This window comes from Bacillus rossius, chromosome 1 (assembly GCF_032445375.1).
Source record: "Bacillus rossius redtenbacheri isolate Brsri chromosome 1, Brsri_v3, whole genome shotgun sequence".
Classification (NCBI taxonomy): Eukaryota; Metazoa; Arthropoda; class Insecta; order Phasmatodea; family Bacillidae; genus Bacillus; species Bacillus rossius.
This window is the reverse complement of record NC_086330.1, coordinates 332,961,319-332,973,892: the sequence shown is the minus strand read 5'-3', so window position 1 is coordinate 332,973,892 and position 12,574 is coordinate 332,961,319. Positions and strand designations below refer to the sequence as shown.

At 34.7% G+C, this 12,574-nt stretch overlaps 1 protein-coding gene across 2 annotated transcripts in view; it reads right to left on the bottom strand.

The window, feature by feature from the left end:
• Nucleotides 1-12,574, bottom strand: part of LOC134528058 (ATP-binding cassette sub-family B member 10, mitochondrial-like) — a 53,598-nt gene that overhangs the window by 40,331 nt on the left and 693 nt on the right. For both annotated transcript variants that reach the window (XR_010074344.1, XM_063361275.1), the window contains exons 2-5: nt 12,342-12,542; nt 9,423-9,625; nt 4,921-5,031; nt 528-698 (exon numbers count right to left, since the gene is read on the bottom strand). Coding sequence is in view for 1 of the 2 variants with exons in the window: in XM_063361275.1 (XP_063217345.1) it covers nt 528-698; nt 4,921-5,031; nt 9,423-9,625; nt 12,342-12,542 (686 nt within the window). In the remaining variant the exon portion in view is untranslated. The remainder of the gene's footprint in view (nt 1-527; nt 699-4,920; nt 5,032-9,422; nt 9,626-12,341; nt 12,543-12,574) is intronic.

The following is a 12,574-nucleotide window of genomic DNA, read 5'->3' as shown; positions in this document are numbered from 1 at the left end:
ACTTTTTATTGTTTGATAGGTTTAGGCCCTAGTTATAAGAAAATGTTACCATTTGTCAATATATTCATGTATACTTTTAAAAAACTATGAAGAAGAAAATTTTTTTATTCTTTTCGTATAAGAAGTTTTTCCACCAAAGTCTTTTATGAAGACAGTCTCCTGAATAATATTTTAACAGAGTTTCACAGTGTATGGTTAAGAGATGAAGATAAAGTTATAATGCAAGTCTCTTGAGAGCTTTCAAGAACCTGTACCGGCTGTTTCATGCCTAAAAGTCATTCTGAAAACATGCATTGGAGCCATTTGTACTCTTTTAAAAACACAGTTTAAAAAAAAATACAGAAACAGAACCATTCATCCGCCCTTAGCGTACTCTCAAAAGCTTTTTGTGAACACAACTCAGATATCTTAAGAAGTTTTTATATTGCGTGTGAGAGCCCTTAACACTGCAGATTATTTTGCTCTGCAAATGCATAGTTGCACATAAAAGCCACACAACCGTCATGCGACAGACACATCAGTGTTACCATTCCGTAGAAAATGCTGCTGGCCAAGGCTTCTTTGTACGCCAGTGAGAGCACTCGCTGGATCCTCTCCCCGTACGAGCGGTTCTCTTCATCCTCCTTGCTGAATGTCTTCACAGTGCGAATGCCAGCAATCTTCTCTTGAGCCACCTGCGTTGCATCTGCCAGGGAGTCCTGCATAGTGACAAACACCATCACACAACACATACATCTCTTTAATGTCCATTTTGTAATCATATTACCAAATACGTAAACTACAGGTCAGCTTCTTGATTTTGCATGCCTCAAACCTGCGTTGTAATACCTGTTCAATGTATGGCAGGCAGAATGTTCAGTATTAACAAAGTATTGTTAAAAATTTACTATACCAACATTATGCTAGTAAAAAAAAATTTCCCTTTCTCTTAAAAAAAAAACCTTTTTAATGTTATGGAAATTTATTGTACAAAATAAACCTCCAGTGCATCACATTCCTTAATGGAAGTGAAAACTGTTTGTCGCCGTACAATAAAGCACATTTTAAAATTATTACTTTTTTTTTTTTTAATGACACTCCCATTGCCTGTGTTACTAGAGTAGAGCTGTCCAGTTTTGGTTTCTAGAGTATTTCATATTATGAATCAACAACAATAAATTGTAATTAGCTGGTGGGTTTCATTGAGATTTCACAGCGACACCATTAAGTCCCATACATTAAGGAATATACCTTGGTCCCAGTTCCCTCCTACGGTAATCCAGGTACTTTCCACCATATTTATTCAGCAATGATATCATGTTAATATAAAAACACTATAACTATATCATGCGCACTCTTCAGCTCAAACCAGCTACATGAAATTTCATTTCTAGAGCTTTTTAGCTTCGATATTTGACTTTTCTATACATATTTTGAGTATTGTTATGCAAACACTAGCACTTTACTGAAGCCCTAAAAGATACACTACATGGTAACTTGCAAATCATGTACCTATCACATTGAAAAATGTGCCACTCAAAAAGTTTAAAAAACATTGCAAAAAATAGAAGAATTTTTTTAAGGATATAGTAAATTAAATTTGGCATTTAAATATTTTTTACCCTGGTGTCAATAAAAATTAGTTTGGGTAACCTCTGGCTGAATGGATCAAATTACAGAACTTTACATATCTCAAAAATAATTGCATCAAAAAAGTATGAAACTAAAAAAGTCAAATTTACAGTTGGCTTTAAAAATAATCTAAATCATGTATGTATCTAGAATTAAAACTATTTTCCTATTTTGATAAAATAATGCATTAACACATAGGGTCAGGTGGTGTGGATATGATACAAAAAACCAAACATTTTGAATATTATTTTAACTAAGAGCACCACAACACTGAGAAAAATTACGCACATTTCTTAGGGCTTTAGAAACCTAACCCTAACTTAAATTGAGATTAATTAGTTAGATTTATTAAAAATAAATTTAGTGTATCATATTCACACTGCGATTGGGGGGAATATGATACACAGGTGGGGTGAATGAGATACATCATTATATCCTACTTCCTAGCAACGCTATCAGTGTGGTGGGGTGCGTGTGAGACAGGTCAAATACATGTGTATCACCCACAAAAAATGTCATGACAATCAGTTTAGTGGTCCTCGAGTTCTGACATAAAATATGAAGTCATGTTACTGACTGAATATTTTCCCTCTATATTAAAGAAGCATACATTTTGTCACAGTACATAAATGCGACTAGTGACTAGTTAAACAAATTCTACATACAATTTTGATCACTTATCCACGTACTGTCAAATTATTGAACGATCTTCTCAGTCAACAACAAATTGAAGAAATACTGTGGTCCTAATAAGGATTTTCTCTCTATTTATAATAAATACAACAATAGCTTACTACAAATTATAATATGGAATGCTTAGAAATACACAGTTATACATGTGATGTTAAATTATTCATATTACTCTAAAACATAAACATAGGGGCCTACATAGAACAATAAGTTGTACAAATTGGAGTACAACAATTTGTTTATGTTCACGTTTACCAACATACAGAAATACGTAGCTTGTACAAATTGGAGTACAACAATATGTTTATGTTCACGTTTACCAACATACAGAAATAGCTTTAAGGTAAAAAAAAAAAAAAAAAAAAAGGTTTTAATGACAATGTACATTTCAAATTCAGCAGTGAAAAATAGAAATACTAAGCACTTTTTTTATAAAACTACCTAAAATTATGGTATCACATTCACCCCATGCTGTGTATCACATTAACCCCATGTTCTGTATCATATTCACCCCAAAAATTTAGGCAGCAATAGAAACTAAGATATAAATGTCAGACTATCTTTCTAAGCATTAAAACATAGAGGCTAACTATAATTTTGAAGCTATCTTCTATGCACACAAAGATATAACAAAAGTTGCTGGACCTAGACTTGAAAATTTTTTTGTTCGAATTATTTCTTGCTAGAGTTTTTTTCATTTCCTATAAAATGTAGCTAAAGGTTTATGACATTTATTATGGAATGGGGACGTATAAAGAAGAGATAAGGAAATGTATTTTCTTCAAATTTTTTGTATAGCAAAAAGTAAATTTTTTTTCAATGTATCACTTTCTCCCAAGTTTGACACTGTATCACATTCACCCCACCCAACCCTAACTTTATTTATTTTGCTTGAATGTATGTATTATTAAACTATTTATTTTTAAAATGTTGAATACACACACATTTTAGTAAAGTATGGCTAAACACAAATTACTACTCAAAAGCCTACAAAAATACTCATAGGTCATAAAATTGTAAAATTACAAGAGTTTAAATTTTCTAATTCTTGTTTTATACATCATAAATTTATCATGGAATGAACCATTTGCCTTAAATTGATAATAAGTACATAGTACTCAACCTTTCTACCATACTTATTTGAATGACCTGGTATTAAGTGACTTAAGTGTCTTCTCAATTATAAGGAATGTTTAAATAAGTTAACTAATATTAACACTGAATTATATAGATACCATACATAGTATGAATCCATAAACAATAAACAGAGCATCAAACAATATTAAAGAAAATTCACAGGAATGTTCACAGCCACAGCCATGGGGATTAGCAATTTGGCCAGATAATTGAACGTCAATATCGTTTTAATGAGAATACATACCAAAAAAAATTAATGTACAGTACTATTGTATTTAACAAAATAAACTTAATAAACTCTCTATTGAAAGAAAATAAAAAAAATACACATAAGCGGTGGTCCACAAAAAAAATAATTACGGAATGTACCAGTGAGATGGAACCCTCTAGAGAACGGGGAACACTGTATAAACTGAAAACTGAAAGTAACGATAAACTTTAAGGGAACTAAAAACTCCAGCAGTGCAGGGATGCGACCTGGTGACAAGGTCAAAAGCCAGAATCCATCCGAAAATATCTGAACGTAAGCGGCTTGAATGGCATTGGTAGAGACCTGCAAAATTCACGGTTTCTATGGCCTTCAGGATAGACTGCACATACCCCTGTACACTCGGGAAAATAACGCAAGTTCATTGGCTGCCGACTTGTAAGTCGTCTCAGCTGGTTTGTCTGTGATTCAATCCTTTTTTGGTTGAGGGTTTATAACTGCTTGAGATTCGTCCAGATGAACAGTAAGCCGATAGCAAAATTATCTAAGAGGTACTATATGTGTTTGAATTCTAGCCTATCACCGAATGAATCCGCGATTTTGGTAGGTCTCTAGGCATTGGGTTACAGAAGGTGCCTAAAATAGAATGCCCAATTAAAGACCATTCACTATACTATAATTTCAATCTCTTTTAATATTGGCTCTAAAAATTTATCCAGGTTTTAAAATATTTACCCTCTTTTGTTAAAATTTGAGTATACAACCAACAAAAATAGCTGATTTGAATCAAGTTTGATAGTGTCATTTTTTTAATATTTTCTCTATAAAAACATATCATTTTGTTGGCTGCTTGTTGAAAATTAACTAAAAATGGTGAATTCAAGTCAAAGTTGTCATTCAATACTAGCAAATTACCTGTGGACAGGAAAAAATAACTTAAGTGATGATATAGCTTTTACCTAATACGTAATAAAAGGTAGTTACTTAAAACAAAATATAAGACTTTCTTAACAGAAAAAAAAAAAGAATGAATCGAAAAAATAATTGTGTTTGAGAAAAATAGTCTTACTAGTTAATAATAATAACAACTTTCTGTGATAATAATTTAAATATTACATTTTAAAATGAACTGTGTTTCATGGTTTTAATGGTTACTAACGTAACCCTCGATCTCGTTCCCGCCCACAAGTCGCACGTCTGCGCTCCACTGACTGCATGCCGTGTCACAGTAACAAGACCTCCAGGTGGGCGATACTGGTGGGGGGGGCACGTACCTGCACGGACTTGGTGATGGCGCGGACGTAGCGGCCGTAGAAGATGGCCATACCCGCGACGGGGGGCACCACGGCCAGCCCCACCAGAGCCAGTCGAGGGGACAGGTACAGCTGCAACATTGCACTCATTTACATCTCACTGCCACAGTAATGTTGCACCATCATTTACTTTAACTAAATATAGGGGAAATAAATCATCCTATCAAAGATTTGGTGCATATACATAGTATGTATTAATCACTATTTTATTTATTATAATTGTGTTATTGCAATTTCATGAAACATTATGTCTTATATGCGGTATCTAACCGAATGCAAGGAAACTCGAATGCATTTCATCGTACAACAAAGAGAAATTTTTTTTAGTCATATCTCATATGATATGGGCATTTAATAAAATGAACATTGCAGTTTTTGTAGGTTATGTGTGATATTAATACTCCCTGTCCTCTTATTTGTTTTCAAACAGATGTTAAATTTACTTTATTTAAATATTTCACAGTTATTGTTGATATAACAGAAATGAATTGTCTGTGATGTAGCCTTAGCAAGAACTTAAGTGGCAAGCATGAAAAACAAATATCTAAAATATTAATTTCACCTTTACATTTCAATGCAAGACTAATTATAATATATATGCTGTAAGCTTGGGAAATATCCTTGTCTAAGATTCTGGTATAAATACGATATTTTATTTATGCAAACTTGTACACAAAAAAAAGATCTAATGAATGCAATAAATTAAAATACATAAAAATTGATGCAGTGAATGGGTGAAGGGCTTTTCAACATTAAGTCATTAGAGATAATTAGAGATATAAGATAATAATGGACAATTGAAAAAATGACACAATTGGCACATTGTAAATTACTTAATATCACTGAATGGCAACAAGAAACATAAAAACTTGTTAGCAGATTACGGAATGCCAATATAAGCTCTGATTTATAGCATTTTAAACTGTAAAGTTATTTTAGACAGTGTTACAGGGCCCTTCCTGTAACACTCTTTTATGCCTGCGTAACTGCCGGCTGACCTTGAGTCAGGGTTGTTAGCACCGTGCATGCAAGGAGGGCCAGTGGCAGGCGGGGGAGGGAAACAGACCCTGAGCCTACGGAAATGGTGGAAACCTAGAATGACAGAGAAGAGAGTAAAACCTTCCAGAAGTATACAGGCAGGACGCTGCTGGAATCACATAAAGACTTGTGCAAGCATATCTAAGTCTTAGACAGTCTACAGGGAGTTGCCAGAGGTGAAGGGCGAGATCAAGCTACGAATGATGGAGAATCCACGAGAGAGGTCAACGCTGAGCGAGCGAGCTGAGCGAGTCGCATACAAGTTACCTGTGACAGAAGCAGGAGCCAAGCTGCGACGACATGGAGGCGACCAGTATGACACACTATGGACGAGTGAGCTGCAGAATCATTTAAACAAGATCGCAGTTGCAGTCTACAGCGATTCATGCACACAATCGTGCGGCTGCTGAGTACGAGACTTGCCAAGCGAGGAAATACTGAAACCCAACTCGCTGTGATTGTCTCATCGGGCCAATGTGGAAAAGACTCGCTCTGCTGCAATCGTTGGTCGCTACGCAGCCAATGAATCAACAACATGCCCCACAGATGTTGGCAGGGGTGGTCAATCACCAAAAAAACTTGCCCAGCTGGAGAGGACCTGGAATACTACTGAGATCACGCGGGTGCAAGCATACTGCCAAACTACTCGCTACCCACGAGCGGAACCCGAGCTCCAGGCGGAGAGTCCCGGAGGAACTGACCGAACGAGGGTTGGCTGGAGTGAAGGGTTCGACAGCCGAAGAGTCCTCGCAGGCCTGGAGTCCAGGGGACGGAGCCAAGTTGCGTAGAGGGACCCCAGCGCACCTGGAGCATGGTGGACTGCCAAGGAAGATGACGACCAACGCTTTACAGAAGGCTATTAAGTATTTCCTTCACCAGCGACAGCATTTGGTGGCAAGTAACTTAATGTTTAAAAGTTAGTTGAGGTCTCTGCTTGGAGTTGATGAGTGCGCTCGGTAGAGATAAAGTACGAACTCGGGTTTTAATTTCAAGTTTGATACCAAGATTCACAATTTTTAATAGACAATAACTGTTTTTGGAAACTAGCAAATAACCCATGTAAACATAAAGTTAATGTAAATTTAGTTTGATACTGTATTTTCCTGACCTTTCAAGATGGGTATTAAAGTTGAAACCATTGCCACACTTTAAAAGATGTATTGTTTAGATATTGTAAAACTGAGTTTAGTTATAATTAAGCCTAATGTAAATTATATTTCATACACAGATACCAGATGAATCAAATAATATACCCTTCAGATGATTTATAGTAACAACGTGGCATTTGTAAATTGTGTGATTACTAGACTGAAAATATAATACTTTTTGTTGCTGGTTCATTACACCTGCATCTTTTAAGTTTTTTTGTTGTCCAAACACAACAGCAGGATAAAGAAATACCTATTCTAAATGTAGGGGATGTCCCACCTTAACAAAGTAAGAGAGCAGAGTGAAGGGTTTGGCATTACTTAAAAGACTAGCAGGTCAAGCATGGTTCTTTCACTCGCCACCGTCATAGTGACGACATGTCTCCAGTATGACAGCCGAGTTATGATGGCGTGTGAAAATGCGAGCATGAATACCATCGTTCATAACTCTCCTATTTTATCAAATTTAATAGTATTATAGTGAAGCCCATGTGTACAAATACATGGCAATACACGCTGCAGTAGGATCGAACTAGCCGCCTACGAGGGTGGGGTATGAGCCTAACTTAAAATCACTAAACCTTGGGTAGAAATGCTTTCTGTTTAAAATATGCAGACGGCTAGGTATTTAATCAGTAAAATTTTTGTGCATTTTGACTCTTATCAATGAACATATTTTATTTTTTTACAAGCAAAAAATATATATCACATAAGGAAAGCTAAATGGTAAATTTTCTGATTTTAGAAGTTGTATAAATGATACTCTTGTACTTGTGATTTACACTTAACTTTTGTCATGAATAAACTAATGTGACGTTATCTTGTTTTAATATTACGTGATTCTGACCTGACCTTTTTTTATTTAGTATAACACATGTAAACACATTACCTGTACATTTTTTTAAATACAGTATGACATATATTTAACAAAATGAGTACTGTATGGTTAAAAATAACAATAAAATAAGAATAAATACAGCTTATTGACTAATCATACAATATTATGTAATTATGCAAATTAGCAGAGATGAGAAGCTTCAAAGTTTGTTCCAAGACCAACAAAACCTATTTTAAGAAACATTTTATATCATGTTTACATCATTTCTGAGTATATGATTGAGGCAAAATCTTATATTGACAAGAATATATTATTGGAATCATTTGAAAGAATTATTTCCTGTATTAAATGAAACTAAGAAACTTTGTAGGCTGTATGACAGGGTTAAAGGAACGTTATACATACGATGGGCATGTCATACCGAGGACCCCTTAATGAAAGTTGACTTCCACTCCATGCTCGCTTTTAGTGGCGAAGTGTCATACCGGTGATGTGTTGTGTATGACAGGCAATAAAGAGAACCATGTTTGCCCTGCAGATGCCTGGCTACTTGCTCTTTCTTGCAGCATGACAGCAAACAGGTTACACAGAAAAAACTTGACATTTCAATAAAAATATGCCTGAGTTTCTTAATCTTGAGAACCACCAAGTGCAGCAATGATCAGGAAGATCTGCTCATCATAACTGCTGAACATATGAATGTCAGCTGCTATTCCATCCTTCATAGCAACATCTACTCTGACTGCTATCAAAACATTTGGCCACTAAATTAAACTGATATACTTTCAAAACTTATTCTATTGGAATTGCTTTTTGTGTGTAACAAACTTACATTGATTTGATAATGTGGACATGATTTAAGGTATGCAATGATTATGTACGCATGTATTCATTGTATTGGTAAGTAGTAACAAATAGGCATTTTTTTATCTGCTTTATGCTTTCATGAAGGTAATTATGTAATAAAATCTATTTTATAGCTTTATTCCCATACACATTTATTTTTATAAAATTAAACTGAAACACAATTTGATATGGTGTAAATCCTGAAGTATGGCTTTTGTATTCCACGTTGTACTGAGGCAGTGAGTGGTTGGTTCTATTGGAGAGGCAATGGGAGCCCCTTGGAAACCACAGAACTAAAACTAAAACCACAGTAATAACAAACTATTATCTGTTCAGACCACACCTAAACTTTGAAGTTTTTTTTGTAAAAATGTTTGACTACTTTTTTTTTTATAGTGCTTCAGGTAATGTATTTTGATTTTCTTTTAAGATGTTAGAAATGTGTTAAAATATACCTTACAAAATTTCTGACTTCATTTAATTGGAAAGTATTCCATTCCATCCAAAACCCTCCAGTCATCCGCCCCTCACAAGATTTGAGGCTGAGTCCGCATCAACGGAAATTGGTAACTAAGTAAAACTTGATTCCTCACCATCATGGAGACTCCCGCTATGGCCATGACCGTGGAACGCAGCCCATCTGAGATGTTCTGCGTCACGGCATGGCTGACGAGTGTGGTGTCTGCCGACAGCCGATTCACCAGCTCCCCCGTCTTGTTCTTGTCAAAGAACGCCACTTCCTGCCTCATGATGGATGCAAACACCGTCTTGCGTAGCCGCTGCGTGATCCTCTGGCCTGCAGCAATCACATACAGAGAGCAAGCGTGCAGTAGTATGCAGTGGCAGCTAGAGATGCAACAACATTTTCCAAGGAAAATTGTCTGTTTTGAAAATTTTCTGGAAAAAATGTATCAAATTTTTTCCCAGAAATTTTACACGACTTAAGATATATTAATATACTAAGATAGGTACATATGTAGATAGTTGGACGGTATTTAAGAAAAAAAAATATGTTAAAAATCCTAAAATAATTTTATTCTATGCTCTTTAACTTCCTCTTTTCATCAAACCCAGCGGAGATAAGAAATTCCAAATACTTCAGGAGATATTGCCGTTCTTATTTTGCAATACAAGACCTGTGTAATCATTCAATCGCTGCAATTTTTTATTTTGCTGTGTGTTAATGAATGCCTAATTAATTAAAATTGTCAATTATGTCAGGTCAGTTACATTACAAATACTTTCAAACTAAGTGGACATTAAAAATAATGTGAATTAATTTTAATGGTTGTTTAGTTTTAAAGTATTTATAATGTAACTGAACTGACCAAACAAACCGGGACAAAGGATGAACAGTAGGAACTCACGTAATTTTTTTTTACTTATTACTTGCGCAACAATATCCAAATAAATAAAACATTAAAATTTTAAACGTTAAAAACTCACCTAAGTTAGAGGCGGGTACAATTCCTTTGCCATTAGTAAAAAATGATGTAGTCGTTCACCTACGTCGCAAAAAAAATATTCATACACGTAAACAAGAAACAATCATGAATGCTGCATGAATGCACAGGTATTGTGATGGAAATTAAAAAATTTGATATCTCCTAAAGTAGTATTTAGAATTTATCTCCACCAGGTTTAATGAAAATAGGAAGTTAAAGAGCATATAATAAAAGTATTTTCGAATTTTTAACATTTTGTTTTCGCAAATACCGCCCAACTACATATTTACCATAAGATAACACAACTACAATATTTCTAGAATGTCATCTGTACATATGCAGTGTTTTTTATTTATCATCTAATACAAACTTCTTACATTACTTGTAAAATTTTTACACAAACCAAGAACTTAAATTTCACAGATTGGTTAGCTTATTTATATGTTAAATGTATAACAATTGAGTTAAGAACAATAAAGATGATTTGGTAAATTGTATTGTACGGATTAGCGCCAAAAAAAATCGTAAAAATATAAAATAACTTTCATTATATGCTCTTTTACGTCCTCTTTTCATAACCGCCTGCGGAGATAAGAAATTCCAAATACTTTAGGAGATATCGAATTTTTTAATTTTCATATTTGGGCAATATTTGTTTAAAAAAAATTTAAAATTCCAAAAATACCTTTAATCTGTGCTCTTTAATTTCCTCTTTTCATTAAACCCGGCGGAGATCAGAAATTCCAAATACTTTGGAGATATGGAATTTTTTAATTTTCATGCTGTGCACTGATGAGGCGTTCAGCGGGAAGCCTACGATTCACTCATCCTTCTGGACATACCCGAATACTCACGTTGGCAAGCCTTCTTTTCTTAAAATTAGTAAGAAGTAATTAAAAAGTAGGCTTCCCGCATTCTTCACCATTGTTGCTTGTTTACAAGTATGATTTTTTTTTTCGCGACGTAGTTGAACGACTACATCACGTAAAAATAAAATTACGTGAGTTCCTACTGTTCATCCTTTTTCCCGGTTTGTTAGGTCAGGTCAGCTACATTATAAATACTTTAAAACTAAACAACCATTAAAATTAATTTTTATTATTTTTAATGTCCGTTCAGTTTCAAAGTATTGATACTGTAGCTGACCTGACCTAATCTACCTTTGTCCCGTTTTGTTAGGTCAGGTCAGTTACATTATAAATACTTAAAACTATACAAGTAAAATTAATTGATATTTTTAATTTCCGTTTATTTTGAAGTATTTATAATGTAACTAACCTTACCTAATGGAAAATTTCTGTTATTTAGGCATTCACGCACACACGGCAAAATATAAAATTGCGTCTGTTGAATGATTACACAGGGCTTGTATTGCAAAATAAGAACGGCGATATCTCCAAAAGTAATTGGAATTTTTTTATCTCCGCGGGCGGTTATGAAAAGAGGACGTAAAAGAGCATATAATGAAAGATATTTTATATTTGTACGATTTTTTTTGGCGCTAATCCATACACTACATATTTACCGATGATTTTAGTGTTATTACAATGTACATAAATTTTCACTTAATGTAACAAAAAGGATTCTACAATTGAATGACAACAATTTTACATGACATGTGCTCGAGTAATAAAAGGGCCGGTGCAGGGCCCTGGGTAGTTGCCCGGCTTGCTCTGCCCTGAAGCCGCCCCTGGTTACATGTTTCATTTCAGTTGTACCAACGGAATCTTTTAAACTTAATGTCCTGTCAACATCATTGTCATTACAGACTATGAAAGGAGATGAGATTTTAATGAAGCACTGATCAAATGATTTGATTGTAGAAAATGGGTTTACTCCAAGAAAACCCACCGGTTCACAGCAAAGTCTGCTATGCTTCACAGCTCAAAAAACAGTTTTTTGTTTATTTTATTATTTAATTTGATGTCATTTTTGTAAAACATGACTTGTCCATTGTATTTGGGTAATATGCACACACAAAAAAGGTCTAATGGAAACAAAAAAATTAATTCTAGCAAAAAAAAAAATAACAGAAATGCAAAAAATGCTTATTCAGACTGTGAATACCTGAAGTGTTCATTAGGTACACACGACCAAAATTGCAAGCTGCCCCCAGCAGAAACACACACACAAGGAAGCCGCTGAACTTGTTCAGGTTCTCTTTCATTTTGCTAGAGTCGGCAGTGTAGATAATATCGATGATTTTCCCCAGACAGAATGGCACGGCCATGGTGACTGCACTGGACACCAGTAGGAGGGACACAGCACCTGAAACAGAACAGTAGGTACTGGATTCGTGA